The 19,739-nt window shown below is 34.4% G+C and overlaps 2 protein-coding genes across 18 annotated transcripts in view; both read left to right on the plus strand.

Moving 5' to 3' along the window:
* The first annotated feature begins 254 nt into the window (after window positions 1–254).
* LOC102619508 (wall-associated receptor kinase 3-like) overlaps window positions 255–19,739 on the plus strand; it is a 29,073-nt gene continuing 9,588 nt past the window's right edge. The window contains exons 1-5 of one of the 17 annotated variants that reach the window (XR_008053157.1): window positions 380–1,559; window positions 1,712–2,155; window positions 2,275–2,826; window positions 3,525–3,599; window positions 15,007–15,211. Coding sequence is in view for 4 of the 17 variants with exons in the window: in XM_025098794.2 (XP_024954562.2) it covers window positions 398–1,559; window positions 1,712–2,154 (1,605 nt within the window). In the remaining 13 variants the exon portion in view is untranslated. Of the gene's footprint in view, window positions 1,560–1,711; window positions 2,161–2,274; window positions 3,019–3,524; window positions 3,713–3,795; window positions 4,058–14,931; window positions 15,212–19,739 lie in introns of those variants that run through there. The other 16 variants (XR_008053159.1, XR_008053160.1, XR_370733.4 and 13 more) reach the window with 16 other exon arrangements.
* On the plus strand, window positions 7,180–11,465 carry LOC102621198 (wall-associated receptor kinase-like 1). Its single transcript, XM_052437234.1, has 4 exons — window positions 7,180–7,183; window positions 9,144–9,500; window positions 10,048–10,732; window positions 10,882–11,465. The coding sequence occupies exons 2-4, from the start codon at window positions 9,174–9,176 to the stop codon at window positions 11,199–11,201; spliced, it is 1,332 nt and encodes a 443-aa protein (XP_052293194.1). The 5' UTR covers window positions 7,180–7,183; window positions 9,144–9,173; the 3' UTR covers window positions 11,202–11,465.

The following is a 19,739-nucleotide window of genomic DNA, read 5'->3' on the forward strand; positions in this document are numbered from 1 at the left end:
AAAGAAAATGTTAAAATTGTTTTGTGGTTATATGAATATAAGGCAAAAATGAGCTGGTGGAGTGATAATTTCCCCAAAAAAATTGATCTAGTAGAAAAAAACCTAACAAATGCTGGTCCACCAACAATGCGGCCAAATTAGCCTTTCTGCTTTTAGCTTCCCCTCGTGGACTGTTGTAACTTGTAATCTCCATGGTACCAGTTACCCACTACTACACTATTATCCTAACTTTTAATCCAAACCGTTAGATACAATTGCTCAAAATCCAACGGTTGTCGTGAAATTCAAAAAGTCAACCGTGAAATTCAAAATGAATTTGGCAAAGAGAAATGAAAGGGTAGTTTAATACTTTTTTTTTTTTTTTGAAAGGGGTAGTTTAATACTTAATTAGTCATTAATGCCCTCTATTTTCCATTTGAATCAGAAAAAAGGAAGCCACCGGACCGATCGACACTCGACGGACAAAAAAATGCCAAAGTTCACTCTTGACAATTCCTTTCGTTTCGGCAGCCGAAACGAAACTATCACTAACTTTCACTCTGAATCTATTGAGAAGATAATAAAAAAGTTGACTAAAGATTGGCTTGGGCAGTTTGCACGCGAAGAGCAGGTCCAGGCGGATCTGATTGGGTGGAAGAAGATTTTGGTGAAGATTAATGAGGTGGTAGATGATGCGGTGGAGAAACAGACGAAGGAGGAGTCAGTGAAGAGGTGGCTAGGCAAACTTCGCAACTTGGCTTGCGATGTTGATTACTTGCTGGATGAGTTTCAAACGGAAGCTTTCCAGAGGATGTTGCTGCAAGATGATGATGATGTGATGTCTAAAGTAAAGGTGGTCGATGCTAGAATGCAAGATATTGCATCGCAGATAGACCCACTAGATTTGAGAAAAAAATCAGCTGGGAAGTCTAGAAATGTCGGCAGAGTAATCTTGTCGGCAGTAAGGCTAGGAGGAGGAGGCAGAGATCCTCCAGGCTTAGCTTTCTCGCGAATGAAAATCTTTAGCAAGTCAGAGCTGCTAAAAGCCACCAAAAATTTTCATCACTGTCTTGGTATGGGTGGTTTTGGCTCTGTTTACAAAGGTGTCTTACCTGACAATACCCAGGTTGCGGTGAAGAAGTATATGTGTGCAGATGAGATCCGGATAACAGAATGGGAATTTCTTGGCATTATTTCACAAGTGAAGCATAAGAATGTGGTCAAGATATTAGGGCTATGTCTAGAAACCAAAGTGTCGCTGCTTGTTTATGAATTTGTTTCCAATAGAGCTCTGTCTCACTATATCCATGATAAGAGTTCACAAGTTTTAAAAAATTGGAAAACTTGTCTGCGGATTGCGGCCGAAACTGCCTCAGCTATTCACTATCTGCATTCTCTAGCAAGCCCTTCAATCATTCACAGTGATGTAAAGTCCACCAACATACTCTTGGATGACAATTATACGGCAAAAGTGTCTGACTTTGAGTCTTTAGTGCCGATTTCATCTGACGATGAAACTGCAATGAGCACGATGATAAGAGGGACTGTAGGTTACTTAGATCCAGAGTATGCACACACAGGTAATTTTCTTTTCTTTCTCGTGTCTTTTTTATTGATGGCCTCATGGCGTGCCCAATTTTTTCCTCTACGCAAGTCAATTTGAACCCCAGATCTTTTGCGACTTCCCAAATTTTTTTACTAGTTAGGCTAACTAGCACCCAACTAATGACAGGTATATTAACAAAGAAGATCGATGTGTATAGCTTTGGGGTTGTCCTTGTAGAATTGTTAACCGGCATGAACCCCGACTCTTACGTGGCATTGGCATCCAATGAGAAGATTAGTATGGTTCCATATTTTCTAGATTCGATTGAAAATAATAGTTTGCGTCAGATTCTGAACTTTCAGGTTGCTGATGAAAGTGAAATGGAGGAGATAGAAATTGTTGCTGAGCTTGCAAGTAAATGCCTAAGAATTAGAGGCACCGAAAGGCCAACAATGAAGGAAGTTTCTGAGGAGCTTGACAGGTTGAGGAGGTTGCAAGAAAATTATTGGGCACGGAAGAACAATGAAGAGTCAGAGCATTTATTAGGTGAATCATCAACATATGCAACGGCTGTGATTGCCCAACCAGACACTCAGACTGTGGTGTCAATTGATATTGAGAACTATTAAGGTACATGATCCGATCTCGATCATCGTTAAAAATAATTTCGGTTTGCTCCACAATTAATTTGTCTTTGAAGAATTTTACTGACTTGTATTGACACGATGTTTCTTAATGCCCTTCACTAGAACCAGAAAGGAAAAACCACTGTTCTACAGAGAAAAAGATGCCAGAGTTCACTCTCGGTAATTCCTTTCATTATGGCAGCCAAAAACAAACCATCTCTGACCTAGACTCTGAAACTATTGAGACACTACTAACAAAGATGACTTCGGATCGGCTCTGGCAGTTTGCACACGAAGAGCAGATCCAGGACGATCTGATTGGGTGGAAGAAGATGTTGGTGAAGATCAATGAAGTGCTTCATGATGCAGTGGAAAAACAGTCAAAGGAGAAGTCCGTGAAAATGTGGCTAGGCAAACTTCAGAACTTGGCTTGCAATGTTGATTACTTGTTGGATGAGTTTCAAACGGACGCTTTCCAGAGGAAGTTGCTGCTAGACGATGATGCTGTCGATAAGTTTGATTCCACGGCGATGTCTAAAGTAAAGGATGTCAATGCTAGATTTCAAGATATTGCATCGCAGATAGACCTACTAGGATTGAAAGAAAGTTCAGTTGGGAAGTCATGAAATTTCAGGCAAAGAGTACGTGCAACCCGTCGGTGAGTCAACCCAATGTGTAAGTACTTTGATATTCAAACAAAAAGTTTTGATAGTCATCGAAAATAGTAATTTACTCCTGCCACAAGTTTGGTAAGTTGAAAATGTTCATAGCTCAAATTATACCACCTAATGAGTTATAATGCTCACTTGTAGCCACCTCAGTATTTGGTTTGAAAAAAAAAATGATATGGTATTTTCAATTGTTGAATTCTTGTCATTGCAAATAACAATGGCACCAATGCCTGCTGCCGGAAAATCTCAAAATTTCACAAGTTATTTTTACCTGGTTTCATTTTTGGTCGAAATGAAACTTCTATTAATAATTATTATACAGTATGGTCATAAATAATCATGTATTTATAACAAATTTAACAAAACTATTGAAAATATTGTTACATTTTCGATGCTAACTTCCTATCATTGAAAATGGTATTGACACAATTAATTTCTTGCCAAAAATAAATATTAGCAATTAATTATTAAGTTTTTTTTTTTAACAGTTATTCCCTATTGAAAACATGGGACATTACTTTATTCTTTTAGCGACAAACTAATTATTACAATAAAAAATAATCATATTTTCAACTAAATTTTTCCTGCAATTAGCAATGTTGGGCCGAAAAGTCTATTTTTCTTGTAGTTATGCAACGGCTTTGATTGCCTAACTGGACACCGGTGTCATTTGATTTTGAGAATTATTACTGTATGTGATAGGACCAGTGCTGTCCACCAGAAGCTTATTATGTTCAGTGGCTTACTGTCTTGCTTCTTTGGGGAAAATAGCATCAGGTGGGTGTGAAAAGTTTGCAAAGCTGAGATACCATGAAGCAATGGAAAGATGATTGCTATTAAAAAGATTGTTCTGCCTCCGATGGATACCGCAGAGTTGATTGAAGAAGATGGTAAGTTACTGAATATGATAATGATGCAAATTCAGTCTGAGATTAAAACTATGTGTCAAATTAGGAATCTTCATGCTTTGCAGGCTCATATAACCAGGCCTTACTGCCATTTGCGCAGTGGACAGAATGCCATTTACTCAGTCCAAAGTGGACAATATGCGGCCAAGTCTAGGTTGTTGGGACGTTACTTGTGATAAACAATGCATGCTCCCTGATTGAGTTGTACAATTATCATGATCTCCTTCTTGAGTTTACTTTTTAAGTTGTATAATTATGAGGTTAATGACATTGTTAACAAACTAAAAACTATTTCTGAAATGTGGTATATTTTTTATTTCATGGGTATATTTTTTATTTCAACTGACAATAGTCATGTTAGTTTTATGGCAGCACATCCCTACTACTCAACAAAGTCAATTGCAAAACCTAAGCCTTTTATTTATTTATTTATTTTTCATTAAAAAAAAAAGTATAGCAAGAACAACTGAATTCGATAAGCAATAGGCAAGTGTTTTCTAGTTATTCCCAGAAAAGGTTCATTCAAAAGCAACAAACCGTGGACAGATGCTTATTGTTTTGAAGATTGATCACTTTTGCACTTTGAATGACCCAGAGGATAGACCTAACAGCAAGGATGTTTGGTGCATGTTGTCTCGGAGCCAACGCTAACTACCGTACATGTGGATGTTTTCAAATGTGCAAGAATTATAACTTTATTTGTGACGAACATTGATTGCTTTCTAGTTAAGTTGTATGATTATTACGACCCTTCTGAGTTTATACTTTAAAATTTAAATGATTTATAACGTGGTTCATGACATTGTAGTTGAACAAACTAGAAACTATTCCTGAAATGTGTCATATTTTCTATTTCAATCATTTGATTGAATTTTTTTTTCCAATTTGTTTTTTTCAGACAAAAGGCCCCATTCATTGAATAAGAAAAGCAAATGTGAGCACAAGTATGAAATCAAATGTTCACAAGTGTTTTTTTTTTTTTTTTCTTCTTCTCTCTCTCTCCCTTAGAAGTAAAAGTCTAGAGGCACTCTGTTCGGATGAAATATGTTATGACAGCCTAAAAAATGAGGCTCAAGAAAATCGAAGTTTTTTAAACATTTAAAAGAAAAATTGCTCTCATATTCTCATACTAGGGAGTTGAGCCCCTTCCTCTAATAAGAGAATTGGGATACCACCCACCTCAGGTTTCCCAAAATGTTTGAAAGTCCATGGTAGCATTAAACATGCAGTAGGATGCTTATTATCAGGATCATATACAACATAAGACAAAAATATACCGTTTCTGCTAGTTTTTATTTTTTCTCTACTTTGCTGCATTCATATTTCTCAATTTTCTAGCTCTAGGTTTGCATTTTTGTAGCGCCTTGCATCTCATGAGGGTAATGCTCATTATATCTCCTGACTAGGTGTCATATTTTTTTTTTAATTAATAAATTTCTCTCATACCGTTGAGGTTTTGCCCACAAAACCAAAAAGGAAAAAAAAATGAGAGAAACAGAAACAGAGAAACCACATAACATTGTGGAGACAGAGCAAGCTGTTTGTACTAAAGTGAATAGAAGAAGAACGACTGCAGTAACAGAGATAGATGCCCACTGACTATTGAAATAATCTTGTTTCAATATTGCCTTCCATCTGCGTCAAGGGTATCTGCTCTTCAGATCTTCAACAAGATCTGTATATTGAAAATTTTAGCAGACGACGAAGTTTCTTTGGACATGGGTTGTGAAAAAGAGTCGACACAGCTTCATTGTCCCATTGCCAATTTTCAATAACTCGGTTTTCAACAAAGTAATCCAACATCCCGTGCCGTGTTGACGAGGTAAGTCATGACTATAACAAGTTGACGCGTGTACCTGCTGCCACCGCAATACAATCTCTCAAAAGTTTGAGGATTTCTGAACAAAATTTCTGAGGATTGGCTGATTCTCAGTTGTGGAATTTCCAGGATGCCATTTATTGAAACTGAAAGTAATTTCAAATAGCTTTTTGCTTGAGACCAATGTGAAACTTGACTCCAGCTTGGCAGATATTGCTTAAACCAAATCAATTCAAATTCATTAAATTGAAGTTCCACCAGCGATCGGCTCAAATGAATATTTGTTTTATTGAAAAAAATAAAAGACAAATGACAAAACCGTGTTGGTCCCACATGACGAGTTATTCCTCTCTCTCCCTTGTGGACTCTCGTGCGCGTGGTTGCGTAGCATACCCACACCTAAGTCAGTCAAATCTTCTTCTCCTTGTTGCATTAGAACCCTTGCTTTACGCAATTACTTGTTATTGTGGCACTATAAACGAGAGTCCTAATTTTATTCCTAAATTATAATTATTAATTGTTAATTTATATTTATTATTATTTAATAATATATTTTCCATAAACAAACTATTAAATTCATACAAAATCTCCTTTCAACATTATAATTAACAAATTTAATCCATTTATTTTTTAAAAAATATCTATTTAATGTTGTAAATTATAACATTATATATTTCATTCAAAACTCTATAAAAACCACATATTTGTTAAATTATTATCCGTTAATATCTTTTTCCAATAGAAAATAAAAAACACTATACTTTCAATGTTTTGGTGAAAAAATTGCTTTCATCAGGTACATTAATAAAAAACACTATACTTTCAATGTTTTGGTAAAAAACACTATATTTTATAACACATTAATAATTTCGCATCTCAAAAAACTAAAAAATTTAATTTTAAATAAATAAATCTTAAATAAAAGCAAATCATATATTTTACCTCAAATATTTTGGAAAGCCTAATTAATAGAAGAGTACTGATATTCAACCACCACATATTATCTCACAAGACCCTTTTTTTTTTCCCTTCACCATCTACTTCTAAATTCCCTTATTTTCTATCAAAATTATCTTTTTCTTTTTAAAGAATTGTATCAACAAACTTAGATGCAAGTCTATCCTTCATTATTTTATTTTTTGAAAAAAATTAATCGTCTATTATGTAAGTGTTTATTAGAGGCTCTTTTAGAACAAATAAATTTCTAAAGTTCAATATTTTAGATTGAAAAAGAAAAAATAAAAAAAGTCAAAGTGAGATTACGTTGTACTGCTCATCAAACCGCTATAGAATGAATGGAATACTTTGTTTCCAAAAATAAATACATTTGACCCTTATGACATGCAAGTAAAAATGCATAAGAGAAGAGATGCTGGGTTACTGAGTTCGATTGAAAAGTAAATACAGCACAATTTCTGTCCTTTATGGTAATTTCGATATTAGAGGAGTCTCATGAAATGAAATGCTGGACCGAATAACTACACTCCTAAACAATTCGCCCAAGGCCCAAAATATAGAATGCCCTCCAATTTCCATTTGAATCAGAAGGAAGAAGGCACCAGACCGATCGACAGAGAAAAAAATGCCAAAGTTCACTCTCAGTAATTCCTTTCGTTTCGGCAGCCGAAGAGAAGGTATCACTAACTTTGACTCTGAATCCATTGAGACGATCCTAAAAAAGTTGAATAAAGATTGGCTTGGGCAGTTTGCACGGGAAGAGCAGATCCAGGCCGATCTGATTGGGTGGAAGAAGATGTTGTTGAAGATTAATGAGGTGCTAGATGATGCCCTGGAGAAGCAGACGAAGGAGGAATCAGTGAAGAAATGGCTAGGCAAACTTCGAAACTTGGCTTGCGATGTTGATTACTTGTTGGATGAGTTTCAAACGGAGGCTTTCCAGAAGATGTTGCTGCTAGATGATGATGTGATGTCTACAGTTAAGGAGGTCAATGCTAGATTGCAAGATATTGCATCGCAGATAAAACAACTAGATTTGAGAAAAAAATCAGGTAGAAAGTCCAGAAATGTCCGCGGAGTAATCTCGTCGGCAGTAAGACGAGGAAGAGGAGGTAGAGATCCTGGCCCAACAATCCATAGTCATCCAGGCTTAGCTTTCTTGCGAATGAAAATTTTTAGCAAGTCAGAGATGATAAGAGCCACCAAAAATTTTGATAGGAGTCGCTGTCTTAGTCAAGGTGGCTTTGTCTCTGTTTACAAAGGTGTCTTACACGATAATATCCAGGTTGCGGTGAAGACGTATAGACGGGCAGATAAGATCCGCATAACAGAACGGGAGCTTCTGCGCATTATTTCACAAGTAAACCATAAGAATGTGGTCAAGATATTAGGGCTATGTCTAGAAACCGAAGTGCCTCTCCTGGTTTATGAATTTGCTTCCAATGGAACTCTGTTGGACCATATCCGCTGCGAGAGTTCACAGGTTTTAAAAACTTGGAAAACTTGTCTGAGGATAGCGGCTGAAACTGCTTCAGCTCTTGACTATTTGCATTCTTTAGCAAGCCCTCCCATCATTCACGGAGACGTAAAGTCCGCCAACATACTCTTGAATGACAATTATACGGCAAAAGTGGCTGATTTTGAGTCTTCAGTGTTGATTTCGTCTGATGCTGAAACTGCAATGAGCACGATTCTAATAGGGACTAGTGGTTACTTAGATCCAGTGTGTATAAACACAGGTATTTTTTTAAAAAAAATGTGTTTTTATTAATAGCCTCATGGCATGTTCAATTTTTTTCCTCTAAATAATCCAGTTTGAACCCCAAATCTTTTGTACCAGCACCGCCTTAAAACTTTTTGCTAGTTAATCTAACTAGCACCAAACAATGACAGGTAAATTGACGAAGAAGAGTGATGTGTATAGCTTTGGAGTTGTCCTTGCGGAATTGTTAACCGGCAAGAAACCTGGCTCTTGCATGACATTGGCATCCAATAAGAAGATTAGCATGGTTCCTTATTTTCTAAACTCGATTAAAAATAATGGTTTGCGTCAGATTCTGAACTTTCATGTTGCTGATGAAAGTGAAATGAAGGAGATAGAAATTGTTGCTGAGCTTGCAAGTAAATGCCTAAGAATTAGAGGCACCGAAAGGCCAACAATGAAGCAAGTTTCTGAGGAGCTTGACAGGTTAAGAAGGTTGCATGAAAATTTTTGGGCACAGAAGAAAAATAAAGAGACAGAGCATTTATTAGGCGAATCATCATCATATGCAACGGCTGTGATTGCCCAACCAGACGCTCGGACTGTGGTGTCGATCGATATTGAGAACTATTACGGTACGTGATCGGATCTAGGTCATCGTTAAAAATAAGTTTGGGTTTGTTCCACAATTAATTTGTCTTTAAAGAGTTTTTGCTGACTTGTATAGACACGATGTTTCTTAATGCCCTTCGCTAGAATCGGAAAGAAGAAGCCACAGTTCTACAGAAAAAGGGATGCCAGAGGTCACTCTCGATAATTCTTTTCGTTTCTGCAGCCAAAAGCAAACCATCTCTGACTTACACTCTGAAACTATTGAGAAGCTACTAAAAAGGATGTCTTCGGATTGGCTCTGGAAATTTGCACGCCAAGAGCAGATCCAGGTCGATCTGATTGGGTGGAAGGAGATGTTGGTGAAGATTAACGAGGTGCTAGATGATGCCAAGGAGAAGCAGACGAAGGAGGAGTCAGTGAATATGTGGCTAGGCCAGCTTCAGAACTTGGCTTGCGATGTTGATTACTTGTTTGATGAATTACAAACGGAAGCTTTCCAAAGGAAGTTGCTGCTAGGCGATGATGCCATGGATAAGTTTGATTCCATGGCGATGTCTAAAGTAAAGGATGTCAATGCTAGATTTCAAGATATTGCATCGCAGATAGACCTACTAGGATTGAAAGAAAGTTCAGTCGAGAAGTCAAGAAATGCCAGGCAAAGAGTACCCACAACCCCTTCGGTGAGTGAAGCCAATGTGTTGGTACTTTGATATTCAAACAAAAAGTTTTGATATAATGCTTTTGATAATAATGCTGACAAAAAACAGTGATTAAAAGCTGTTTACTCATTTAATTGATAAGATAAAATAAATTGGGCATTGTTTTGTTAGTCAATGACAGTGCCACCTAAGGTTTAAAAAAAGATTTTAATTCTTAATTTCACCCAAATTTTGTATTTCTCTCTAGCAAAATTTGTGATTTTTCCCCATTAGCTTTGAATAAAATACGAAAAAAAAATTACAAAATTACATTTTCATCACCAAAATCAACTTAAATATATACATTATATCCAAAATTTAATTAAAACACTTAAACGGGGATCAAATTCTTGGAGTAATAAAATTTAACTCCACTAGCTCTGCCACTGTTTTAAAGTGGCTCTCTTTAGCATTTTCACCAATTTATGTTAGAAAAAAGATAAAGAGGAGATTGTTAAACTGCTATGCGAGAAAAATAAAGACTAATTGCTAATGCTAATTCCGTTTTGTTTTGTTTTCTTTTTTAAAGCAAATCTCGGATGCACAAAGAGGTGGAGGTGGAGATCCTGGCCCTGCAAACTTTAGTCGTTCATTAATCAAGAAAGCTAAGGACTTAGCTTTCTTGCATCAGCAAGTGCAAATTTTTACCAAGTCAGAACTGGCACAAGCCACTGGAAATTATGATACACGTCTATTTCTTGGTGAAGGTGGTTTTGCCTCTGTTTACAAAGGCGTCTTACCTGACTGTACCCCAGTTGCAGTTAAGAAGCCTAAAGCGGTAGGTAAGATTCCGATGAATCAGGTATTTCAGCATGAACTGAGAGTTGTTTCACAAATAAACCACAAGAATGTGGTCAAGATTTTAGGGGTATGTCTGGAAACCAAAGTGCCTCTACTGGTTTATGAATTTGTTCCCAACGGAACTCTGTTTGAACATATCCATGATAAGAGTTCACAAGTTTTAAGAAATTGGAGAACTTGTCTGAGGATTGCGGCCGAAATTGCTTCAGCTCTTGACTATTTGCATTCTTTAGCAAGCCCACCAATCATTCACGGAGATGTAAAGTCCACCAACATACTCTTGGATGACAATTATAAGGCAAAATTGGCTGATTTTGGATCTTCAATGCTGATTTCGTCAGATAATCAAACTGCAATGACCACAAAAAAAATAGGGACTTTTTTTAACTTAGATCCCGAGTACGTAATAACAGGTAATTTTTTTTTTAATTTGTCTTTTTTATTGATAGCCTTGCGCCATGCCCAATTTTTTTCTCTATGTAATTCACTTTGAACCGCAGATCCTTTGTGCCATCCCAAAATTTTTTACTAGTTAAGATAATAAGCGCTCAAATAATGACAGGTAAATTGACAGAGAAGAGTGATCTGTATAGCTTTGGGGTTGTCCTTGCGGAATTGTTAACCGGCTTGAAGCCTGTCTCCGGCATGGCACTGGCATCCAATGAAGGGATCAGCATGGTTCAATATTTTCTATATTCGATTGAAAATAATAGTTTGCGTCAGATTCTAAACTTTCAAGTTGCTGATGAAAGTGAAATGGAGGAGATAGAAACCGTCGCTGAGCTTGCAAGCAAATGCTTAAGCCTTAGCGGCAGAAGAAGGCCAACAATGAAGCAAGTTTCGGAGGAGCTTGACAGGTTGAAAATTTCGCATGAAAATTAATGGGCACAGAAGAACCGAGAAGAGGCAGAGCATTTGTTAGGTGAATCATAACTACAAGAAAATTAATTTTTTATGCTGGCCAAAAGCCGTTGAAATAAGTGTCATGCCGTTGAAAATTGGTATATTTGATGGCATGGGGCCACCGAAGGCTGTCGTTAATGTTTGGGGGTAGAAATACTCTTTTTCTAACTGGCTATCAAGCTGTATATGTCATTATAAAAAAAAAATTAATCACAAATAAAATTATCAAATTTCAAACTTCTATTTTCAATCTCTTAGCCCAGTTGAATATATATTAATTTTTAATAAAAAAATAATTGATTTCAACCAATAATTATAATCGAAAATGGAATTATGAGCATAAAATGACAACAAAATTGGTAATCAACAAATTTGATGGTCGAAAATAATGAATCTATTATTCAAATTGGGTAAAAGCTCATTTAGTCCTTATATTTTAAGATTAGTATCCATTTAGTCCCTATATTTTTAAAAATGTCTCGAAACATCCATACCGTTAAAGTATTGATACCCCTACCGTTACTTTTTATTTCTTTTGGCTTACTTTTACAATATTACCCTTTTATAATAATTTTTTATTTGGAAATTAATAAAAAATAATTAAATTACCAATTTAACCCTAAAAAATTATATTAATTTTTAATTGTAAAAAAATTAAATTATTACTTTTTATTTCTTTTGGCTTACTTTCACAATATTACCCTTTTATAATAATTTTTTTGTTTGGACATTAATAAAAAGAAAATAATTAAATTATCAATTTAACCCTAAAAAATAAAATATATATATATATTAATTTTTAATTGTCAAAAATTGTATGCAAACTACCAAGTGTGCAAATGGTGCTTGCAAAAAAAATTAATATAATTTTTTTATTTTCTAGGGTAAAATTGGTAATTTAATTATTTTCTTTTTATTAATGTCCAAACAAAAAAATTATAATAAAAGGGTAATATTGTAAAAGTAAGCCAAAAGAAATAAAAAGTAACGGTACGGGTATCAATACTTTAACAGCAGGGATGTTTCGAGGTATTTTTAAAAATACAAGGACTAAACGGATACTAATATTAAAATATAGGAACTAAATGAACTTTTATCCATTCAAATTAGTGTTTTTTGTTATGACCATATATCGTTGTCATCAATAATTATTTACTCTTTATTTGATCAATTATTATTGAAAATAAGACATCAACGGCCAAAAGCCATTTTAAGTACGTTTGGCCAACAAAGATCTATCAATAAGAGTTGTAAAATTAAAGAAAAAAGTCTACTAAAATCTTTTGTAACAGTCTTTTATTAATAATTTCAACAAGACGAGAATATGAATTCTGCTATGATTATGGACTTGGTGGCGTGAGAATATGGGTTAAAGAGAGAATGAGGAACGTGGGGTATAGCCCAAATTGTAATTCTATTTAATTATTAAATAATATAATTTAGCCCAGTAAGCTAGTTTTATGATGATAAGAACTGGAATTTAGCTAATAAAGATTAACAAGATGGATGACAGTACATCTTTTAAACTATTAGATGAGATAAATATTCGGAAAAAAAAGTACTAGATTAGATTGGATAAAAATAAATAACTACTAGACAAATAATTTTTTTTTTTAGAACTGTAAAGAAAATATCACTAAAATTTAATAAGTTAACAAAAAAAAAAGATGTTATTTATGTTATAATGTATAAATAAATTCTTGCAATAATTCTTATTATACGGTGCAGTTATTTGTATGATCATCTTAAAATAATTATCATTATATGGTGAAGTTAATTGCATGATCATTCTAGACTACTTTCTTTAATAATATCTTTTAAATATTAATTATAAAAAAACATGATCCATTTGTGAAATCTAATAAAAATTATTATTGGATATTACACTATCATAATTTTATTATTTAAAATTAAATTGATTCGACGATAGTTATCAATCATATGATATTATTTCTTAGAATATTTTTCTATAAAATCTAAGTAATATGATAATTAGTTTCAAAACTGATTCAGTAATAACAATCAATACTACTGATAATTATTGCTTTTTAAAGTTTATTTGGATGATTGAATGAGATTACAAATGTAATAGAGTAATTATGTGCTAAATAAGCATAAAATATTACTTTAAAGCAATTGAATTTGAGCCATAATGTGAGTTATCTCACATTATATATAATATTTATATGTCTAATATTTAATGTAAAATGTTGAACATGGATATTAACAACATGAAACAAGATTACAAATGTCATGTTAATTAACATATCTTATTAATCAAACTTATTTGCATTGAGACTATATACTAAAATCTAAATTTTATATATGTGTATGCATATATCTCAAATCTATAGTACTGTACAACAACAGATATCCAACGGCCCAAGATAATAGTTTGGACATTTCTTTTACTCTCGTTGGTAACATAAACTTCAAATTTTTATTCCAATATTTACTTTATATTCAAAGTAAAATGGACAAATTAAACATTATATAAAAGCTAATGGAGTGATAAAACTAATATAAGTAAAATAGTAATATCTACATCATATACGTCTTAGTGGCTACTTAATTATACTATGATCATGAAAATTCTAGTAGTAATTAAGTTAATTACTTCAACAAATATAAGGTGAATTTATAGGAAAAGGAACAAAGATCTATTTAATGCAACTGGCTCCTTATGCTCATGCTATCATTATTTTTAAATAAATGGGAGACATACAAATCACATAAAGTACATATAAAAATATATACTTTATATTTTTATTACTATTATATCTCCTAATGATAGTTTAATTGGTTAATGTTTGGCAGTGAAAGCAACAAATCAAGAGTACAAGTCCAATAAAATACATTTGAACTTTTTTTAATATTTAATACTAATTAAATAATAATATTGGCGCAATCTTTCCTCTTGAACAATTTCATACTATCTTCGATCAATTATCTAGCATAGTGGTAAATATTAATTTTGACAATGGTTAATAGTTATCAAAAATAGTAATTTATTTCTATCATAAGTTTGGTAAGTTGAAAATGTTCATAGCTCAAATTCTACTACCTATTGAGTTATAATACTCACTTGTGACCACCTTGATACTTGATTAAAAAACAAATAATAATAATAAAGATACGACATTTTCGATTGTTGAATTCTTGTTATTGTAAATTACAGTGGCACCAATGCCTACTATCAAACATTTCAAAATTTCACTAGTTATTTTTAGCCGATTTCATAATTGGTCGAAATTAAACTTCTATTAATAAATGTGAAACAATATGGTCATAAATAATCATATATTTCTAAAAATTTAACAAAGGTATTGAAAATATTGTCACATTTTTTATGGTAACTTCTTATCATTGAAAATGGTATTGGCGCTGTTGATTTCCTACAAAAAAATAAATATTATCGATTAATTATTAAGTTTTTTTTTACAATTTGTCCGTATCGAAAATATGGGATATTACTTTATTCTTTTAGCGAAGAACTAATTTTTACAATCGAAAATAAGCATATCTTCGACTAAATTTTTCCTTCAATTAATAATTAATAATGTTGGTCGAAAAAGACTATTTTTCTTGTAGTTCTGCAAAGGATGTGATTGCCTAACTGGACATTTGATTTTCAGAACTATTACTGTACGTGATAGGACCAGTGCTTTCCACCAGAAGCTTATCATGTTCAGTGGCTTATACGTGATAGGACCAGTGCTTTCCACCAGAAGCTTATCATGTTCAGTGGCTTACTGTCTTGCTTCTTTGGGGAAAATAGCATCAGGTGGGTGTGAGAAGTTTGCAAAGCCGAGCTACCATGAAGCAATGGAAATATGATTGCTATTAAGAAGATTGTTCTGCCTCCGATGGATACCGCAGATTTGATTGAAGAAGATGGTAAGTTACTGAACATGATAATGATGCAAATTCGGTTTGGGATTAAAACTACGGGTCAAATTAGGCACAGGAATCTTCATGCTCTGCAGGCTCATATACTGCCATTTACTCAGTGGACAGAATGCCATTTACTCAGTCCAAAGTGGACAATATGCTCAAATCTAGGTTGTTGGGACGTTACTTGTGATGAACAATGCATGCTCCCTGATTGAGTTGTACAATTATTATGATCCCCTTCTTGAGTTTACTTTTTAAGTTGTATAATTATGAGGTTCACGACATTGTTAACAAGCTAAAAATTTTATTTCAACCGACAATAGTCATGTTAGTTTTATGGCAGCACATCCCTACAACTCAACAAAGGATGGTCAATTGCAAAACCTAAGCCTTTTATTTATTTATTTATTCATTAAAAAAATGTATAGCAAGAACAACTCAATTCGATAAGCATATTCTAACACGTTTTGTGTGACTTTTGAAACCGTGAACAGATGCTTCTTGTTTTGAAGATTGCTTACTTTTGAACTCCGGATGACCAAGAGGAGAGACCTAACAGCAAGGATGTTAGGTGCATGTTGTCTCAGATGCAGCACTAATTACCGGACATACGGATGTTTGTCATGAACATTGATTGCTCTCCAATTAAGTTGTATAATTATTATGACCCTTCTGAGTTTATACTTTAAATGATTTATAATGTGGTTCATGAAATTGTAGTTGAACAAACAAGAAACTATTTCTGAAATGTGGTATATTTCCTATTTCAATCATTTGGTTGCATTTTTTCCCCCATTTTGTTTTTTTCAGACAAAAGGCCAATTCATTGAATAAGAAAAGCAAATCTGAGCACAAGTATGAAATCAAATGTTCGCATGTTCCCCCCACCCCCCTCCCCCTCCAGAAGTAAAGGTGTAGAGGCACTCTGTTCGGATGAAATATGTTATGGCACAGCCTCAACAGTTAGTTTCAAGAAAATCGAAGTTTTCTAGATATTTAAAAGAAAAAAGTTGCTCTCTTTTGCATACTATGGAGTTGAGCAGCTTCCTTCAGTAAGGGAGGATACCACCCACCTCAGGTTCCCCCTATCGTTTGAAAGTCCATGACGGCATTAAAAAATGCAGTAGGATTCTTGACTCTGAGAAAGCCACACAATGGACCATAAAACTCCACCATGTTATATGATTTTTTATCAGGATCATATACAACGTAAGACGTAAATATACCGTTTCTGTTAGTTTTTATTTTTACTACATTGTTGCATCCATGTTTGTTTAATTTTCTAGCTCTAGGTTTGCATTTTTGCAGCGTCGTGGATCTCATAAGGGGTAAGCCACCCTACGTCCCTGACTAGGTGTCATATTTTTATTTTAATTAATAAATTCGCCTCGTACTGTTGAGGTTCGTCCAAAAAAAAAAAAAAAAAAAAAAGAACCACATAACATTGACGAGACAGAGCAAACTGTTTGTACTAAAGAGATTAGAAGGAGAACGACGGCTGCAATAACAGAGATAGATGCCCACTGACTATTGAAATAATCTTGTTTCAATATTGCCTTCCACCTATGCCAACGGTGTCTGCACTTCAGATCCTCAATAAGATCAGTATATTTGAAATTTTTGCAGACAATATGAAGTTTCCTGGGCAAGGAGTTGAGACAAAGAGTCCGACACAGCTTCATCGTCCCATTGCCAATTTTCAATGACTCGGTTTTGAACAAAGTAACTCAACATCTTGTGTGGTATTGACGAGGTAAGTCGTAATTATAACATGTTTATTTATGTACCTGCTGCCATCACAATGCAAAATCTCTAAAGCTTGAGGATCTCTGTAGATCCGCTGATTCGAAATAGTGCAACTTCCAGAGTGACTTTACCGAATGTAATGTAAAATAGATTTTTGCTTGAACCCAAATTGACACTTGAGTACTCCAGCTGGCAGAAATAGCTTAAAGCAAGTCAACCGAAATCAGGGCCCCACGAACGACTGGCCGAACTAGCTAATTATTTTTTTATTAGAAAAAGAAAGGACAAAAAACAAAACCGTTTTGGTCCCACGTGATGACTTATTCCTCTCTTTCCTGTGTGGACTTTTGACCCATACCAAAGTCAATCAATCACCTTCTCTTTATAACGTTAGAACCCTTGCTTACTTCACGCAATTACTTGTTAATCCCCTCTATTTTCCATTTGAATCAGAAAGAGGAAGCCACCGGGACTGATCGACATTGGAAAAAGATGCCAAAGTACACTCTCGATAATTCCTTTCGTTTCGACAGCAGACAAGAGACTGTCAATAACTTCCTCTCTGAATCTATTGAGAAGATACTAAAAAAGTTGAATAAAGATTGGCTGGAGCAGTTTGCACGCGGAGAGCAGATCCAGGCCGATCTGATTGGGTAGAAGAGGATGTTGGTGAAGATAAATGAGGTCCTAGGTGATGCGGTGCGGAAACAGGCGAAGGAGGAGTCAGTGAAGAAGTGGCTAGGCAAACTTCGTGACTTGGCTTGTGATGTTGATTTCTTGTTGGATGAATTTCAAACGGAAGCTTTCCAGAGGATGTTGCTGCAAGATGGTGTTGATGATGCCGTGGATAAGTCCGCTGATTCTACGGCCATGTCTAAAGTAAAGGAGGTCAATGCTAGATTGCAAGATATTACATTGCAGATAGACCAACTAGGATTGAAAGAAAATTCAGATGTAGTTTCTGGTAGATGATGATGTGATGTCTAAAGTAAAGGAGGTCAATGCTAGGTTTCAAAGTGGACAACATCTCTGCCAAGTCTAGGTTGTTGGGACGTTACTTGTAATGAACAATGTATTATGATCCTGTCTTGAGTTTAATTTTTATGTTGTAGAATTATTTGGTTCACGACATTGTTTGCAAACAAGAAACTATTTTTGAAATGTGGCATATCATCTATTTCAACAGACAATAGTCATGTTAGTTTCTGACAACGCATCCCTGCAGCTCAACAAAGGATGGTCAATTGCAAAACCTAAACCTTCTATTTTATTTTTTATCTTTTTGTTCGTTAAGAAAAATGTATATCAAGAACAGCTCAATTCCATAAGCATATTCTAACGCGTATTGAGTGACTTGTGAGAAAGGGAAGGTTGCAGGCAAGTGTATTCTAGTCAAATGTTCCTTCAAAAGCTACCAATCGTGTTTCACATTTCGCTTTTGATGATGAAAAAATCTTAAACTATCTCTAGCTTACAATAGACAATAATCAAAGATGCATTTCTACAGGAATGTGGATCGGAAACCTCATAAATTAAAGGGTACGAGAAAAACTTACTTTGATCTGAAACATCAATGTGTATTGCATATACATGAGAAATTTATTTTGACAAAATCATCTTTATGCGGATGTGCGCGTTGATACTCCCATCAAGTCAGACATTGACCTAGACCAAAACGACACACTTTTGATTTTGAAAATAAACACCAAATACGATACAGTTTAGCTCATTATTCAAATAAAAATAAATAAAGAAAAAATAATTTTCCTTTACCACAATTTAAGATCACACACAAGCCACACAACTCGAATTCAAGATCAAAACCCGCTGCACCTAGCAATTACGGTCGCTGCTACTCCTATAAGTTGAACTTTAGATTTCAAATCTTTTTCTACAATTTTATGATTGAATTTATTATAGAACAATTGGGTAAGGGAGCTTAAGTGAGGTTTCTTGTGCTATAAAATAATTGGGACAAGTAATTAATAAAGCCCAGAAACTTGCATATATTCATGTTGTTATTTATTACTTACTTTTAATACAAATGAAATTTCTTTTTCTAATCTTGGTGTAGGAATAGATAATTTGGAACAAAGTGGATGAAGTTGAAGAATTGGATGAATTAGAGGAGACTGATTTTGAAGAAAATATTGAGGAACCTAAATTTGACGACAATGAAAATGTGGGACAAAAAATTGATGAGCCAAAGTTTTGGATGTTTTCCAGTAATCGTGATGAAATGTTTGCCCAACAAAAGGTGTTTCTAGTTATAACTTTGTGAATTGTGGTGGATGTGGCTACAGAGTTGCTTTAGGAGTTGTAAGGGTTGTGGCTGTAGCATGGTTATTTTTCACAAGTCTTTTAAGTCCCGCCGACTCCCCCCCCCCTCCCTCCAAACTTTTATTTTGTTTTCGTTTAGGAGGCCTTTTAGTTGGTTTGTATGGTATTTTTCATTTAGATATTCTCGAGATCCCACACATTCGACATTGATTTCGCTTTATTTACTTGTTTTTGAAATTTTTTGATAGATTGCTTGTTACTCTTACTTTTATTAGGAGATTTTGGTTTTTTTCCCCTTATGTTTTTTTCATTATTTAATTTATATAATAAGTAGGAGTCCGACCAAACTGCCATAAGTGGTTTTAAAAAAAAATTAAGTCAAGATTTGACTTGGTGTAAATATGATTTTCTAATTAGTTAAAGCAAGTCAATTTAAGTCAAGTATCCATAAGTGAATCGCTTCACTAGTTCACACAATAATAATAAGCTCATAGGAGTAATTTTTAGTCATTTTGACTAGTTTAAATTGCACCTAGAAAAAAGCTCTATTGATTTAGGATACGCAAAAAAACTCGGACCAGCCCAAGTCTAGTCTAG

Source organism: Citrus sinensis, chromosome 3, assembly GCF_022201045.2.
Source record: "Citrus sinensis cultivar Valencia sweet orange chromosome 3, DVS_A1.0, whole genome shotgun sequence".
NCBI classification, from domain to species: domain Eukaryota; kingdom Viridiplantae; phylum Streptophyta; class Magnoliopsida; order Sapindales; family Rutaceae; genus Citrus; species Citrus sinensis.